This window comes from Hyla sarda, chromosome 2 (assembly GCF_029499605.1).
Source record: "Hyla sarda isolate aHylSar1 chromosome 2, aHylSar1.hap1, whole genome shotgun sequence".
NCBI lineage: Eukaryota > Metazoa > Chordata > Amphibia > Anura > Hylidae > Hyla > Hyla sarda.
In genome coordinates, this window is record NC_079190.1 from 399926723 (window position 1) to 399944614 (window position 17892).

Genomic DNA, 17892 nt, shown 5'->3' on the forward strand with positions numbered 1-17892 from the left:
CTACAAAGCTGTCTTATTTGGTTAAGATTTGTTTTTCTAGTTCATGATAGAATTTCTTACATCTTAGGCAACTTGTCGCCTTGATATTTTCCAGTAGTGGCTTTTTCTTTTCTACAGTCTGACCAAAGAATGTTAAACTTGATCTGCTGCATATTTAATGCTGCAGATTTTATGCTGCAGATTTCAGTGTAAACCAAATGATTGAACACAGCTTGAAATCTGCAGCATCAAATCCTGTGCCTCAAATATGCAGCAAATCCTGTATGTAAGAATACACCCTTTGGAAGCTTTTTGCAATTCTCTTTGAACATAAAACCTTCTCCTTTTGTACCCTTTGGCAACAGTAGTGGTTTTTAGTCCACCTTTCTCTGCTTTATTTAAGGTGACATTGATTGTCATTGACCTACATTACTGGCCACACAAATGTTCATATTATGGATAAGAACATGAGTCTGTAGTACAGAAAACTACATAACAGGTGTTTAAAGGGGTACTCCACTGCCCCAGCATTTGGAACATTTTGTTTCGAACGTTAGGTGCGGGCAGTGGGGTCGTGATGCCATGACCACGCCCCCTCAATGCAAGTCTATGGGAGGGGGCGTGGCAGCCGCCACGCCCCCTCCCATAGACTTGCATAGAGGGGGCGTGCCTACCCTTTAACTAAGCACTCAGCACTCTAGACTGCATTTCCTGATTTTGGGCTTCTGCCAGGCCAGCAGGAGTCCAAATGTCTGTGCAACAAATGTAGGGAAATGTGCTCTGGACAAGTAAGGAGACACCTAGTGGCAGCTTTTTTAAACACAAATAAAACATATAAAACTTCATTTTTTTAAAACACAGTACATTAGAAAGATTTTTTATTTACCATAAGGAGTGCAATAGCAAAAATTTGTTTTAACAAGAGTGCCCATTTGAGCTTGTGCTGCTCAGACAGAATTTTTTTTTTTTTTTGCTATTACTATTAATATTAAACATTTTCCATTTAAATTATAAAGTAAGAGAAGGGATTTGGAGAGGGCAGACCCAATTTTCCTTTTACATCCAGTGCTCAGAATGACATATGAACAGTTTGTGTGCACTATTGTGATGTGATCTAATGCAGAGGTCCATTGAAATATAATCATTGAAAAGAAAATTGCAGGATCAACTGTGCTTTTCTAAAGAAAAGAAATATTCATGGCACAATACAATTTAGGAGAGGCTATTCTTCTTTTATGTGCCTGTAATTTGTTTGTCACCTAACAAAGAAATTCCCTTCCAAATGAGAACTCTTGTAACATTTAAGCCTTCTATTCCAGGCTCTTCCTGCCATCTGTGTTCTCAGCCCAAACGCATCTGTGAGCATGATTTCTACTCTGCACTAATCTTCTTCAAAACAATAAAGTGTTCCTTCCCTCACATATGGTATTCAGGCGATGCAAACCTAGAAACATTCCAAACAGAAGCATCTACTTATCCTTAATTGCATTCATATATAAATGCAGTACAGTGACCCCCCCCCCCGACCTACGATGGCCCCGACATACGATAATTTCAACATGCGATGGCCTCTCAGAAGCCATTGCATGTTGAAGGCAGCATCAACATGCAATGCTTTTGTATGTCGGGGCCATCGCATAAACGTGTATCCGGCAGCGCAGACTGCTTCAACTGCCGCTGAATAGCCGTTTACGGTGCCCTGTAAGCTCCGGTGATGGTCACTCACCTGTCCGCGGCGCTCCTGGACGTCATCTTCGGGATCCCCTGCATCGCCGTTGCTCTCCATCGTCGTCATCACGTCGCCGCGCACGCCGTCCCGTCATCCAATAGGAACGGCCTGCGTAGTGACGTAATGGCGGCGATGAGGAGCGACGATCTCAGGCAACAGAGACGTTCCGGAGCGGCGGGGACATCCCTGGGACACGGCGGCACCGATGGACGGCGACATCCAGGCAGCGGTGACGGCGGGGACAGGTGAGTACAACGTCCTATATTTAATATTGCACGGATCCCTCAACATATGATGGTTTCAACAAACGATGGTTCATTTGGAACGGATTACCATCGTATGTTGAGGGACCACTGTATACAAGTAATATAAGTGCAGCCAAGTAATATAGTAAATATGGACATTTGTTCACTTCATTGGGGAGATAGTCAAAAACCACTGTAATTTCTGTTACAGCAATGTTAATTACACTTTCTTTTTCTTCTCACATTTTCAAAGGTCTCTGCTGCTTTGAAAATATGAAAATTTGAGACATCTCATTTTCATGCCACTTCATTTTTTATTGCGCCAAAAATTGCCAAATTTGGTGCCAATTTTTTTTTTGTTGCCATATTTTATTTTTTTGTGGGAAAATTGCAGAGGTTGCTGCCAAAATCAGCAATTTTGGCATCAAATTTTACATCCCGGAAAATTATGGCAGAAGCATCTCATGTAATGTTCTATGATTACTAGTGCCCAGACAAGCGATAATTGTATAAATAAAGCATTTCTGGGGCTTAAAGGGGTACTCCGGTGAAAAACGTTTTTTTTTTTGTTTTTTTTTAAATCAACTGGTGCCAGAAAGTTAAACAGATTTGTAAATTACTTCTATTAAAAAATCTTAATCCATCCTGTACTTATTAGCTGCTGAATACTACAGTGGAAATTATTTTCCGTTTGAAACACAGGGCTGTCTGCTGACATCATGAGCACAGTGCTCTCTGCTGACATCTCTGTCCATTTTAGGAACTGTCCAGAGTAAAAGAAATCCCCATAGCAAACATATCCTGTTCTGGACAGTTCCTAACAAAAAATAAAGAAATAAATATATATATTTTTTAAACATTTTCCAATAATTATTTATTTTTTAATAATTGATTAAATAACACATTTTCCCCCAAAAAAAACTAAAGAAAAAAAAAAAACTACAACCATTGCTGTTATTTCTACTCTAGCAAAAAGCTGGTGTGAAATTTTTTAAGTAAAATGGACTCTCACCCCTTTGAAAATATCATGAAAAAACATTACATTTACATATCCACGACCACTTTTACAAAACTGGTGTGACTAGTGTAAACCTTGGATCATTCTCATGTAAAACATTTTGAATATCTGATGTAAACTTTTATGTGACATTTTTAATGTGAAGAGTTTTGAATATGCCCCCCCCCCCCCATTGTTTCTTTTTTCTTGAAGTGTATCTATCACTAGATACAAAATTACATGCTCAAGGCTTACTCTTTAACTGAAACTCATTCTGTCCATGTGCTCAAATCCTGATTTTCATCTAATGATGGCTTCTAATTCCTTTGTTTATGTTGCTCACACTGCATGCAGTTCACTGAGGAGGAATTCCATTGCTTGTCCACACATCTCATGTGAAAACTTCCTTCTTTTGGCTGATTGACAAGCCAAGAGCATGCACAGGCTATAACTACTCAAACATAGTTGTTACTTTGAGGCGATTTATAATACAATCTGATCTGAGACCATAGTTACCTCAAAAATCTGGCAGGACCATGAGATCTACTTCTGCGGGAATATCTACCACGGTAGTAGGACATCCTGTCTTGAGCAACAATGACCATGATATATTTATATTCTACTGATGAAGAGAAGGGTCAGGTGTGTTGAATTTTCACCGCCTTATCCTATTGTTCTGGGAAGGATAACCTGTGCATTACCCCTCCTCATAGAGGAAACATGAATATTCGACTTTACCATTGGGAGGTTGGAAGATATAACTGTTTGCAGAAAAACATTTGGTGCACAGTTATGGAACGTTACGACCGCCTGCTCGCTCCTCAACCCACATTGAGTTGCCCCTCTTCTGTGGCCATGAGTTGTGTCACTGCAGAGGGTGGATTTTCTGGTATATGACATGTGATGTGTACAGAATTGTGCGCTAGACTCCTTCAGACATTCAGACAACTTGGGACACTAAGTGTAAAATTTAGGTAGCGCTCAGCTGAGCAGGTTTTGTTTTGTATAATGTGCACAATGTTTTCTATTCTGTAGTTTCCCATGGAGGAATGGTTTCAAATTATTTTGAACCATAAAACATATAAACTAAGGTGAAATAAAATAAAATCTACAATTCTGTATTGTAAAGAATTCTACTCTTCATTGCCCCTGCTCTTCCCTCTTCATTTGGTCTGAAATATGAAGACCAATTGAGTATCTGTTCTATGGAGAGGGGCTTGTCTAGCATAAAAAAAAAAAAGCTTACAGCATTGTTTACGTGTCTGCCCTAGTTCTTAAGCCACCAACAATCCATTTTTTTTTGGGGGGGGGGGGGATCTTCCTGGTTGAGCAGCTGCTCAGCACTACAATTACCAGAATGCAATGCTTTCCGTTAGCTCTTCAACACAGTCCTCTTACCCTGCCTGCCCCCTCCCACACCAATCCCACAAGTTTTCCTCCAAGAGCTGTTGCAGAAAATATAAATTTCACAGTAGACCTTTGCACAGTCAGTGAGGCTAAAGCCCCTACTAGTCCTTCCCCGTCTGCTCCTCTGCATGTGGCATTGTTCAGAACAAGCCTGCATGTCCCAATAAACACACACACACACATATATATATGTGTGTGTGACATGGTAATCTGATCAGAGCGTAAACATCACTCGGGGGTGGGGATAGATCTTACAGAAAAGATCCGGCCAAGCTTCTCTAAGACAGCAGATGACAATGTGTGATGTCCCGCTACGGGATATGCTCCTACAGCCCTGTCAGGTTGAGTCCCTTTACGTCCTCAGGGCCTCCTGCAGTGTCCTCCCATATTGTATATAGGTTGTATATTTAGTGTAAAGGACCTTTGATATGGTCCCATGATCGTTAGTCACATGATAATGTTTGTCATATGTTTAAGTCATATGTTTGTTACCCAGAGAGAACCAGGTGACCAGGTGACCCGCAGTTGGCCTATGGGCTCCTTGCTCAGCCCCCCTTTATAAGAGGGGGAGGTACTACATTCTTTCTCTTGTGTTTCACTTTCTGGTGAGGTCAATCCAGTCCAGACGTCTCAGAGTCAGTGTCCAGCACATCTGAAGGCCTCAACCTAAATTGCATCCACAAGTCAGTAAGTCGAGTTATCTTTATCTGCTGTCATCATCTTCAGTCAAGCCAGTTATAGTCAGCATGGTCTGCACCTATAGTCTCTCCAGTCACTGCAAGTCCCAGCAAGCTGCGAGGTCTCCTGTGTTACTGGTCACCTCTCTGGAATCCTGGCTGAACTGTATAGACTGTAACACCTGTCTAACCTCTTATCATTAGCCTTAACCTGGCCTTGGACTATTATTTGCCCCTGCCCAACCTAGGACTAGCGGTTCTACCTTCAGGTGGTTACATAGGCAAACCCCGCCTGAAGTCACAAACACAAAGGGGTTAATATCATCTACCCCTGGGCAACACCATCTGCCCCTTACACCTCCCACCATACCCTGTGGCTCACCATAGATGCGTTGTCCTGAGAGAGAGGGAGGAGCCAGGGATATGTAGAAAATACCACACTGAAAATGAAAGAACTACATGGAAACTTCTTGTCAGAGGTTTGTCACGCAAAAGCATGTTGAAGCCAGTACAATTCATGATAACTATATTAGTAAGTTATATATTTTGAGGTGATAGTTTCATTTAAATAAAATATTCTCATACCGAAATACCCCTTTAACCCATCCAGGACACAGGGCGTACAGGTACACCCTCCTTTTCCCATTTAAAAAAAAACAAAAAAACAATGTAATAAAAAATAAAAATAAGACCGCCGCGTGTGTAAATGTCCGAACTATTAAAATATAAGGTTAGCTAAACCGCACAGTCGATGCCGTACACGTAAAAAAAAATACCAAAGTCCAAAAACTGTGTATTTTTGGTTACCTGATACCATAAAAAAACTAATAAAAAGCTATCTTATAGTCCCATCCAAAAAAAAATGGTACCAATAAAAACTACAGACCACGTCGCAAAAAAAATGTGGAAAAATCAAAAAGTTATAGGGGTCAGAACATTCCAATTTTAAACATACTGATTTTGGTGCATGTAGTTATATATTTTTTTTAAGTAGTAAAATAAAATAAAACCTACATGAATTGGGTAGCTTTGTGACCATATGGACCTACAGAATAAATATAAGGGGTCATTTTTATCAAAAATTGCACTGTGTAGAAACGAAAGCACCCAAAATTTTAAATAAAAAAAAAAAATTTCTTCAATTTCACCCCACAAATATATATATTTTTGGTTTTGCAGTAGATTTTGTATTTAAATGATTGATGTCCTTACAAAGAACAATTAGTGGCGCAAAAAAAACAAGCTCTTATATGGGTCTGTAGGTGCAAAATTTAAAGCATTATGATTTTTAGAAGGGGAGGAGGAAAAAACGAAAGTGCAAAAACAAAAATTGGCCTGGTTCTTAAAGGGGTACTCTGCTGGAAAACATTTTTCTTTAAACTGATGCCAGAAAGTTAAACAGATTTGTAGATTACTTCTATTTAAAAATCTTAATCCTTCCAGTACTTATCAGCTGCTGTATGCTCCCAAGGAAGTTCTTTTCTTTTTGAATTTCCTTTCTGTCTGACAACAGTGCTCTCTGCTGACACCTCTGTCCAGAGCAGGAGAGGTTTGCTATGGGGATTAGCTCCTACTCTGGACAGTTCCTAAAATGGACAGATGTGTCAGCAGAGAGCACTGTGGTCCGACAGAAAGGAGATCCAAAAAGAAAAGAACTTCCTGTGAAGCAAACATCATGTGATAAGTTCTGTAAGGATTAAGATTTTTGAATAGAAGTAGTTTACAAATCTGTAAACTTTCTGCCACCAGTTGATTAAAAAATATATGTTTTCCAGCGGAGTACCCCTTTAAGGTCAAAATGGGCTTGGTCCTTAAGGGGTTAAAATCCCCAAAATTGTCACTCACCTGGTGTTCCAAAATGAGCCTGAGCAATGGTTAACTTTTCATGTGGGGCTTTGCACTGGCAGCTTGTATCAACAGCATATGGAGCAGGTGTAGCAAGAGTCTGTAAAGTAAGACAAAAAAGAATTCATTATGTATCTATGTGCATGAAGCTATAAATACAACAACAACATCACTATTCACCAGCACGTTTTTCTAACACTCTGCCCCTGCTGTGTGACATAAGATCAGAATACGCTTCTGAAAACCTTTTCTTTACAATAACCTGATTGCATTTGCATATTTGTTCTGCTTAAAATAAATATAGTGCTACATCTGTTAGGGTGCATTCACATCACGATTTTGCAATGCGATTTTGTATCAGTTTTTTCCCCCGAAAGCGAAACAAACAAACAGACATGATCCATGATGGGAGCAGTAGTAGTAGGGACAGCTCCTGTCAGGGCAGTGGGCAGCATTGCGCTGCATTCCTCGGGTGACTGACTTTCTGTAAAAACACTAATCTTCACTGTATAATTTTAAAAACCCAGCTGAGAGCCATGAATGGCCACTCGGTCCCCTCCATTCAGCACTCTGGCGGGGGATATGAATATCATGTTCTGAGTTGCAATTTACATTGCCAGAGAGCAGATTGGCGTGGCATGCTGCCCGCTCCCCTAGTCTATAAGTTATGATCACAGCGAGTCCCAGGAGTGAGACCCAATGTGATCAATCTGTCAGCCCCTGTACTACTACCCCCCAACATGGAACAGACTGTTCCATGATGAGAGTGGTAGTACAAGCACTACTGTAGTCTGCCCAGCCACCCGCAGACTCCCGAAGCAGGGGGAACTATTACTCCCATCATGGAAAGGGTAGGTTCCATGATGGAAGTAGTAGTAGCCCCACAGCACTGAAAGAGACCCGGGTGGCTGCAGAGTAAACTGTAAAAAACAGGACAGAGCCGTGCAAAAAACCAAAAAACTGTACATATAAAAAAATCTACACAAACGGAAACATCTAGTTGTGTAAGTTTTTGAATGGTAGGTCAATGTATGTAGTTTTCTATATGGTTTTCAAGTTAAAAATGGATATGGCAACCGTACAGCAAAATTGTGATGTAAATGTACACTCAGGCTCCGTTCACACAGCAGAAATTCCGACTATCTGCATCAATACTGCATCTGCATTGTTTCGGTACAGAATTCTGCAGATTTTAAACACATGCGGAATTTGTGAGGATTCCGCATGGATTCTGCTTCTCATTACTCTGCAGCCACCCGGGACTCCTGCAGTTCTGCAGTACTACTACTACTACTCCTACTCCCATCATGGAACAGACTTGTTTCCCTGATAGGAGTAGTAGTACCCTGACAGCAGGAGTCTGCGGATGGCTGGGGAGACTACTGTAGCGCTGGTACTACTACTCCCATCATGGACACAGTCTTATTTTATGTTGCATTAAGCTGTTACTGCTTATACCACTCATGGCTGAGAGTAAGGGGTAACCAATGCACTATATGTATTTCCATACACCTACATGAGGAATATTCTAGAATTGGGAGGAGGTTGTTCTAAGCCAGCCACCCCTTGTGGCGGGGGGGGAGTTCTGGCCGCTGGAAACCCCCCGCATTCTCCTGTCCTGCACCGCAGCATTCTGAATGTGGTAGCTTTGGCTTCCGTGTTTGTCACATTATGCCACGCCCCCTCATTTTATGTCAATGGGAGGGGGCATGGCAACTGTGCACTAGAACGCCGTGGTGCTGGCACAGAGATTGAGGGGAGTCCCAGCGGCAGGACCCCCCGCAATCAAACATCTTATCCCTAATCCTTTGGATAGGGGAAAATATGTCTAGGGATGGAGTACTCCTTTAAACTCAAGACTTGTTGTGGGCTAAAAAGTTCCTGCCAAAGATTAGCCTTGTCCCGTTAAACCTACATCACTTTCTGGAACATAACAGAAATAAGGAAGATTAAGAGTGCAGAAAGAAGATTATATGGGCTGACATTTATTATTGTCGTTAGACAGTTTTTTGTGTTCACAAAAGGCACAAAAAAGGCGCAAACAGGGTTTATTTGCACCTTTTGGTTTACACATTTCTGCTGATTTTGAGTTGCAATCCACTGATTTTGGCAATACACATGATATGGAAGGGTTTTATGAACTGCGCCTTTTTGTGAAAAGGTGCAAAAAAGGCGCAAAGCCACTGAAAAGTCTCTAAAACTACACCAGCCCAGACTTAGCTTAGCTTTTTGGTGAATGTGAAGAGAGAAATTTCAGAAAATGTGACCTGCACAAAATGTATTAAATGCTCTGTGAACATTTAATAAATTTGGTGCTCCTACACATTACCAGCACACAAAAAAGGTGTAGAAAAATGCTTCACTTGCACCTACAATGATGAATGCCGGCCATGGAGTCTTTGTGAAAAAGGTGCACACTTGCCTCATAGCACCCTAGGACCATCCAGGGCTTTAGGCCTGCCCAGGGACCAAGTGATAGTGAAGAAAAAATTCTTAAAGGAATCTGAGTAGATACCTTTTGAGATTAACCAGTACTATACTGTACTATACTGTACATAATACTAACCAATGTCAGGTAAAAGTGACTTGTTACAATATGAGCAAGAGTGAAATCTACAGCTCCAGACACCCAACATTTTACTTCAAAGGTTCTTAGATACTGAAGAGACACTGGGGGTTATTTATCATTGTGTTTTATTTGTTTTTTTTGGTCTACATTTGCAAATTTCTGTTATTTTTGCGCTAATTGCAGTTTTTTTTTGCTTTTTTAAAGGCAGACAATGTTTAAAGACATAAAAAAGTTAAAAATAAAAAAAACGTGCAGCAGTTGTCCATATGAAACAATCAGATATATATTTTTAAAGTACAAAAAAGGAATGGGAATGGTAAGGGATGATAAAATAAAAAAAATAAAAAGATGAAAGGTTAAAAGAAAAAAATACCTGTTCAACTAAAACTTCCGTCTCTCGAACAATAAAGCTTTTGTTTTGTTTTACTGGCCTGCGTCAAGATAAACCACTATTCAAATGTGAGGGAGACTCTTTATGCAGACCTTCTTTTAGACATTAATTTGCCTTAAAAATAAAACTAAAACAAATAAAGCCAAACAAATAGACAAACAAGCTCCTCAGAAGCAGGGTAGACATGATCTGAAAGCGTCTGTAGAAAATTATCTGGGTGCAGATCTGCGCAAAATTTATCACGGTCACTGCGGCAATATGATAAATTTGGAACACCACCGCCAAAAAAAACACATCTAGACAAACAACAAAAACGATCTAGCCAAGACCATTATTAATAAATAACCCCCTATGCCTCTGATTCTTTGGAAGAGTAACTGTTCTATACTTTACAACTCCAGTCTTTGGCTTGCTGTTTGCATCATAACATCCCCACATATCAACTGAACGCTGTACGCTTTTACGGAGTATGTCCTGTGGAAACCATTACTACCTGTGCAGCCTTCCATTATAGCATACCTGTCGTTAACAAAAACATTTTATATAATGTGTATAATAACATTATATGTATATTTGTAATAAACATTGGTTAAAAATTGTGTATATTTTTTGTCCCTGCAGCTACTGCCTGTGTGTCTCCTGTGTGAGGAGACAAAATACAGGAAGTGTGGGTGGACAAGCATGCATTTGTGTCAGGGACAGGGAGAGTGACCCTAAAACTGCTCTCCCTGCCTACTTGCCCATCCACCCTAAAAGGTGGATCGACAACTGGGTGCCGGTCCCTTCCTGCGTTAAAATGCAGGGGCCTAATAAACACATACTAATAAATAGTCAGTCACAAACCAGAAACATAACAGGAACATAGAACTCAATAGTATAAGTTCAGAGGACTCAGATCAGTGAGCAGCACAGCGGACACTAAGGATCAGGGGTCATGGACAGAAGACACTATAGATCAGCGGACATGAACAGAAGACTCAGTGGTCGTGAACAGAGCACACTATAGATCCATGGTCATGAACAGAGGACACTATAGATCAGTAGTCATGTACAGAACTCCAAAGATCTGAAATCAAGAACTAATAAACATAGAGTACAAAGCACCAGACAGGAAAACAGATAAGTCTTAACAGACTTCAGAACAAAACAGGCATAAGCTTAATATCCTAGAAAAACCTCCAGTAGACACAGGAATAACAATACCATCTGAGTCCCCACGGACAGGTAAACGGGATCTATAGCTAAACAGGAATACTCGCATTCTCTATGCAAACCTCCTGTAGACACGAAGTCCCCATGGACAGGTAATAGGGATGCCTAGATACACAGGATATATTTATAGAACACTGTTCACACTGAACACAAGACAAGCATAATCGCAATCCCGTCAGAACACCTCCAGTAGAAAAGGAGTCCCATGGAGCGGTAACAGGGATGCCTAGATACACAGGATATATTTATAGAACACTGTTCACACTGAACACACAAACTGGACACTCCACTCCAGACTACTGGCCAGCGGAACACTCCACCGTGTGGTCAGGATGCTGGCCCAGTAGGAAAACAGAAATATAAAACACAGAACTTCACATAAACGGAGACAAGAGAAAACACAGTGTGAACAGACACATAGCATGAAGGACAAACAAATCCTAAAACCGACTAAACAAACAGATTAAAATCCACTAAGAGCATGCCACCTAACATAGCCAGCATGTTAGCAGCTAGATATCAGGAAGTCCATCAGTAAACGAAGTCAGGATGAAATGAAGTCAATCATGAGCCCAGAGGCTAGACTGGGCTGAGATTAAATAGACACACCCTAAAGGCAATTGGCTAACAGAGGCTGAGGCTGAAAAAGCCAGAGACATTAACTATTTCCTATGTGGACAAGCAGGGCTCTGTACACTGAGGACAAGCAGGGCTCTGTACACTGAGAACAAGCAGGGATCTGTACACTGAGGACAAGCAGGGCTCTGTGCACTGAAGACAAGCAGGGCACTGTACACCGAGTATAAGTGGGGCTCTGTGCACCGAGGACAAGCAGGGCTCTGTGCACCAAGGACAAGCAGGGCTCTGTGCACCGAGGACAAGCAGGGTCCTGTGTAGTGATGCTCTCTGACATGCTCTCTGAGCCTGCACACAGCCATGCTTGTATTGCCCTCACTTCCTGTGTTTGGACTCCTTACAGAGACACACAGGCAATAGCTAGAGGGACAGCATTTTTTCCCGGGGTCCCCGTCTGTCATCGGTGCTGGGATTCACATCGCGGGACGCGCCCGCATGTGAATCCCGGCCCGTCACTTACCTCGCTCTGCTGCCACTGTAACGCAGCTCCGCCACGTTCGTCCCCGCCTCCTAGGGCGCGCGCGCGGCGGAGCACTGAAATTTAAAGGGCCAGTGCGCCCATAATTAGCCTTGCACCTGAACACCACATTATAAGTTCCTGCTCCTCCCACACATCCCTGCCGGATCTTCAGTGCCATTTACCTGAGAGAAAGCGTTCCCTATAGCCTGTTTGCCATACCCGTGTACCCAGACCTTCCCGCTACGTTATTTGACTACGAGCCTTTGCAACCTGCCTTGAACTTCTGCTACGTTGACTATGCCTCTGTCTCATCCTCTTGTATCGCGCCTTGCCCAGTAACCTGTGTGGTCGAGCCATATTGGGGGTAGCGACCTGGGTGTCGTCTGCCGCAGCAAATCCATCCTGCTTTGCGGCCGGCTCTGGTGTAGACCAACGGCACCTTAGACTCCGCTCCCTGATACGGTCCGAGTCATCAGCCACACAGGTTAGAGGATCCACTACCCGCTCCGTGACATCAGCATCCAGGTGCGTGACAGTTATGATTTTTCAAAGATGAGGAGGAAAAAACTAAAGTGAAAAAACAGTCCTTAAAGGGTTAAAATATCCATCCAGTGGACACCAAACACTGAGATAGAATACATCAGCATTCTTTTATTTATTTATTTATTTATGTATAGGCAAGAGTAGTCTGTCATACTTTCCGATACCAATGTATTTAGTAAGTATTAAGCCTATCAGGCTGTATTTGTGCGAGGGGCGTGGATATCTTCCGCCCCCCTGCACTTCTAGGCGGGGCGTTAAGGAGTCGTGTGTAGGGGTGGGGGTATATAACACCCCTGCACCTACTGGTGGGGCGCACGTGCCGTTATGCGGACGGTTTTGGCGGGAATGGGCCCCATGGTGGCTGGTTTCACTCTCTAGGTCAGCATTGGGACCCTCTATCTAGGAGAGTTTGATAGTGTAATGTACAAGGTTTTCTGGCTTTGCCTGCGGCGGTGGCGGGATCTGGGTTCACAGTGTACATCACCAAGGGAACAAGTGCATTATCAAACGTCCTGATGCACTGTGACAAGCTCTTCAGCTGTGGCAAGGTATATACTCTTGGACTGGTTGCTCTGACTGCAGCCAGGTTGGTACAATGGTTCACAGATGTTTCTGGAGTTGTTTGCAGCCTGCTGAGATCTTACATGGCAACACTCCAACCTGTGAATGCCACCCCTAAATACGTGCATTATAACACGTTATACATATGTCACTATACCATGCACACATTCACAAATACATACACTATGCTACTTACCAAGCACATGTCACTTTAACACGCACATGCTCACTATAACAGGTTTATCATGCATGCGTTATTATGCCATGCTTATGTTCTTTATGCGACTCAAAGATGCAAGTTACTATCCATGCATACACTTTCTAATACATTACCATGGTAGTATCATGCTCACTTACACATATATCATGCATATATTTGTACTATTTATGGTCCAATATAACACATATACCTCGTACACATTACTGTACTGTGGTGTCCCAGTACAGAATATGATCCCACAGTCCCATCAGGTTGAGTCCCTATATGTCCCCATGGCTCCCCTGCAGTGTCTCCCCCCCCCCCCCCCCCCCTGTGTATATAAGTTTTCGCATGAAAGAGTAAAGGACCTGTATCGTTAGTCACATGATTATGTCACATGTTTAAGTCATATGATTGTATTGTTAACCAGAGAACCCCAGTGACCAGGTGACCTCGCTAGTAACCTATGGGCTCCTTGCACAGCCCCCTTTATAAGGACCTGCAATCTCTCTCTTTTGATCACACTTCATTTCCTGCTGAGGTCAAGTCCAGTCATCTGTCCCAGTGCCTGTGTCCAGCCATTGGAGGCCTCAAGCCTAAAGTCTGCACCCACCTGTCAATTGCAAGTAAGCTCAAGTGTTCTAATATTAAATCATCAAGTGAGTCAAGTGAAGTCAACTGTCTAGTCACCGTGGCCTGCATTATAGTCAGTCTATCTACAGCAAGTCCCAGCAAGCCTGCGAGGTCTCTCTGTGTCACTGGCCACCTCTCTGGGATACTGGCTGAACTGTAAAGACTGTAACACCTGTCTAACATCAGTAAAAGCTATGGTTACCCTTAAACTTACCTTGAACTCTTTATTGCCCCTGCCTAACCTAGGACTAGCGGTACTACCTTTGGATGGTTACATAGGCAAACCTCGCCCTGGCGTCACAAAAACAAAGGGGTTAATACCATCTACGCCTGGGCAACACCATCTGCCCCTTACACCTCACCTCATACCCCGTGGCTCATCACAAACTTTTGGCATCACAAACAGGATTTGGGTGTGTACCATATGCCACAAAGCCACAAGTCCTCCCCCCTAATATGAACTGTGTCCGAGAAAAATATCAGCCGATGAGAAAAAGTTTGCGCCAGAAAAGTGTACAGGACTGTTCTAATTGTAATGTGTTTTACTAAAGGCGCTGGTAAGGTGGTGGGGAGGTGTAAAGCAATGCATCCATTGTTGAATATAACTTTGAAGTTGTGAACATTATGTGCAAGATCCGTAATGAAGCAATGTTACGTGCCAAAATGTCTGCCATTGTATCTGAAAGGGTTAATCTGTTGATGGAGAAGCACGTGAAAGGTCCCCGCCAAAGCAAGCATTCCCATCCCTGGGCATGGAAGTCAAGTCGCAGTTCCTAGTCCTAAGTGGAACTTGAAGGGTCCGCCCCTTGTTGCCGGGGGGGGCGTAAGAAGAGGATGCACAGCTCAGTCACTTCCAGTCCCAGGCCCTGCTGATGATGTGCCGTTCTGATGAAGCTCCAGCCGGCGGCCATTTTGTTGGAGACCGGTATAAGAAGCGATGCGGAGCCTAACCTCTTCAGGTCTCCTGGCTGAAAGTAAGAAGACAGCGGAGGCGCAGCTGTCCACATGTGCGGAGAGTCCCAAGACGGCACCGGAAGCCCGCGGCAAGGTGTTCCAGGAATTAGCGGATCGCCTGCATAAGCTTTCCATTGGCGCCGAAGACGCCCACCTGAAGGTGCCTTTGCCAGAGGATGATGGAGAGTGGGCCGCAACTCCGGAGGAAGGTACGCCGAAGTCGTCACGTGAACCGTCGTCGGTGAGGCTGTCACCGCACCATCGAACATGGGGATCCTGGGCGGAGATCTACACAGAGTAGTCAGAAGTGAGTACTCTGGCTAAGGCCGCTTTTGTCAGCATTGCAATGGGGGAGATTTATCAAAGTTGTCTATTTCCCGCATCAATATAGACCAACCTACAGAGTGTTAGGTCGGTCTATTGTGCGCTTAATTTATCAAAAGTCGCAAGGCTCTTGATAAATTCTGCACACAGACTTCGGGATCTATGGTTTAGACTGTATTTAAACCTTCCTCAGTATGGTCTGACATTTCAGCTTACTTTCGGCCAATGGGACTATTCAACGAAAAGTCGCTATTGATAAATTCAGCACCAATGCATTTTTCCTTCTAAAATAGACTAGAATGCATCATGTTCTAAAAATCCTCTAAAGCAAAAGTCGCCAAAAAGTTGCAAATATTTAGACTGCGACTTTCTGTGCAACAAATTTAGATGGGAAAAACCAGTCCAAAACCTTTGATAAACCTCCCCCAATGTGTATACATTTTTGCCCTTAGAAGGGTATATGTATATAGTTTTTAGCGTATACGTTCATAGCATTTACAGTGCGTAAATGTTAATTTCATTTAGTTTTTTATGTTATAGTGTTCAGTGCGTATACGTTCAAAGCATTTTTAGTGCGTTTATGTTCAATGCATTTAGTAATTATACATCTATAGCGTTTAGTGTGTAGATGTTCATAGAATTTATAGTGTGTATACGTTTTATAGCATTCATAGTGTGTAAACTTAGTGTGTAAAGGTGTTAGCGAATAGAGTATGTGCACATGATAGCGGATTATAGTGTGTGTGATAGCGTTTTCTTTCTTAGCATTTAACTGTATTATGTCATAGCTTTTATGCTCATGCACGCATGGCATTTATACTGTTCATACACTCATGACAGTTATACTGTTTATACGCCCATGGCATTTATATTGTGCATGCACTCAAGGCATTTATACTGTTCATTTGCTCATAGTATTTATACTGTTCATACGCTCATAGCAGCATTTATACTATTAATACGCTCATAGCATTTATGCTATTACTATGCTCGTGGTCTCTATACTGTTCACACGCTCATGGCATTATATACTTTCATATGCTCATAGCATTTATACTATTCATATGCTTATGGCATTTATACTATTTGTAATACTCACGTTTCTGAAGACAGGAACCCTGGTGTATGTGGATAAGCTGAACCTGTGTGGCAGATGACTCTAACCGTACCAGGGAGCGGAGTCTAAGGTGCCGCTGGTCTTCACCAGAGCCCGCCGCAAAGCAGGATGGACTTGCAGCTACAGGCGACACCCAGGTCGCTACCCCTGGCACGGCTCAACCACACACACGGCTGAGGAGATGCGAGGCACAGGAGGGATGAGACAACTCATAGTCAGGATAGCAGTAGGTCATAGCAGACGGCACAGTAGCGTAGTCGGAATGTAGCAGGAGTAGGCAGGCGGCAGAGGAGCAAGGTCTGGTACACGGCAAGAGCAGGAGATCTGGTACACGGCAAGGCAATACAATGGAATGCTTTCTCTAGGGCACAAGGCAACAAAGATCCGTCAGAGAACTGAGGAGGGTGGAGGAATTTATAAATTTGCAACAGGTGTTTACACTAATGAGCATACTGGCCCTTTAAATCTTAAAGCTCTGGCGCGCGCACGCCCTAAGGGACGGGGACACGCGCACCAGAGCAGAGAGCTGGAGGCAGAGGCAGGAGAAACACCCAGAGAGTGACTGACTGGGGCTCGCATGCGGATGCGTCCCACGATGCGAGTCCCAGCCCTGTCGGCAGCAGAAGGTAAGGGGACCATGCTCTCACGGCCAGCGTTTGAGGACAGAACGCATAGCGTAACAGTACCCCCCCCCCCCCCCCTTTGGTCTCTCTCTCTCCTTTTACGAGAGAGAAAACTCCTGAGGTCATGGTCCAGGATATTCTCCTCAGGTTCCCAAGATCTCTCCTCAGGACCGTAACCCTCCCAATCGACCAAAAAAAATTGTTTACCTCTCACAGTTTTTGCAGCAAGAATCTGTTTAACTTTGTAGACATCAGATGAGCCGAAGACAGGTGTTAGGACAGGATTCTTCTGAGAAAACCGGTTAACGACAAGAGGCTTGAGAAGAAAGACATGGAAGGAATTGGGAATACGTAACGTAGCAGGTAGACGGAGTTTGTAGGAGACAGGATTGATCTTTTGTAGAATCTGGAAGGGACCAAGGTAGCAGGGACCGAGCTTGTAACAAGGGATCTTGAAGCGGATGTGTTTGGATGAAAGCCACTCCATGTCACCAGGAGAGAAGGATGAGGAGGTCTTCTACCTTTATCCGCTTGCGCCTTCATGCGTGAAGAAGCCTGGGACAACAACTGTCGGGTCTGTTGCCAGATGCTGGAGAAGTCACGGACCAGCTCATCAACAGCAGGCACACCGGAGGAGACTGGGAGAGGAAGAGGAGGATGGAGATGGAGTCCGTAGACAACAAAAAAGGTAGACGACCTCGTGGACTCGGAATCCTTATGCTATTCATACGCTCATGGCATACATACTGTTCATACATAGTATTTATAATGTTTATACACTCATGGCATAT

The 17892-nt window shown here is 43.2% G+C and overlaps 1 protein-coding gene across 4 annotated transcripts in view; it reads right to left on the reverse strand.

Moving 5' to 3' along the window:
- The window catches only part of PCYT1B (phosphate cytidylyltransferase 1B, choline), a 126401-nt gene that overhangs the window by 57503 nt on the left and 51006 nt on the right, over window positions 1-17892 (reverse strand). For all 4 annotated transcript variants that reach the window (XM_056558790.1, XM_056558788.1, XM_056558787.1 and 1 more), the window contains exon 2: window positions 6880-6979. In XM_056558790.1, coding sequence (XP_056414765.1) covers window positions 6880-6979 — 100 coding nt within the window. The remainder of the gene's footprint in view (window positions 1-6879; window positions 6980-17892) is intronic.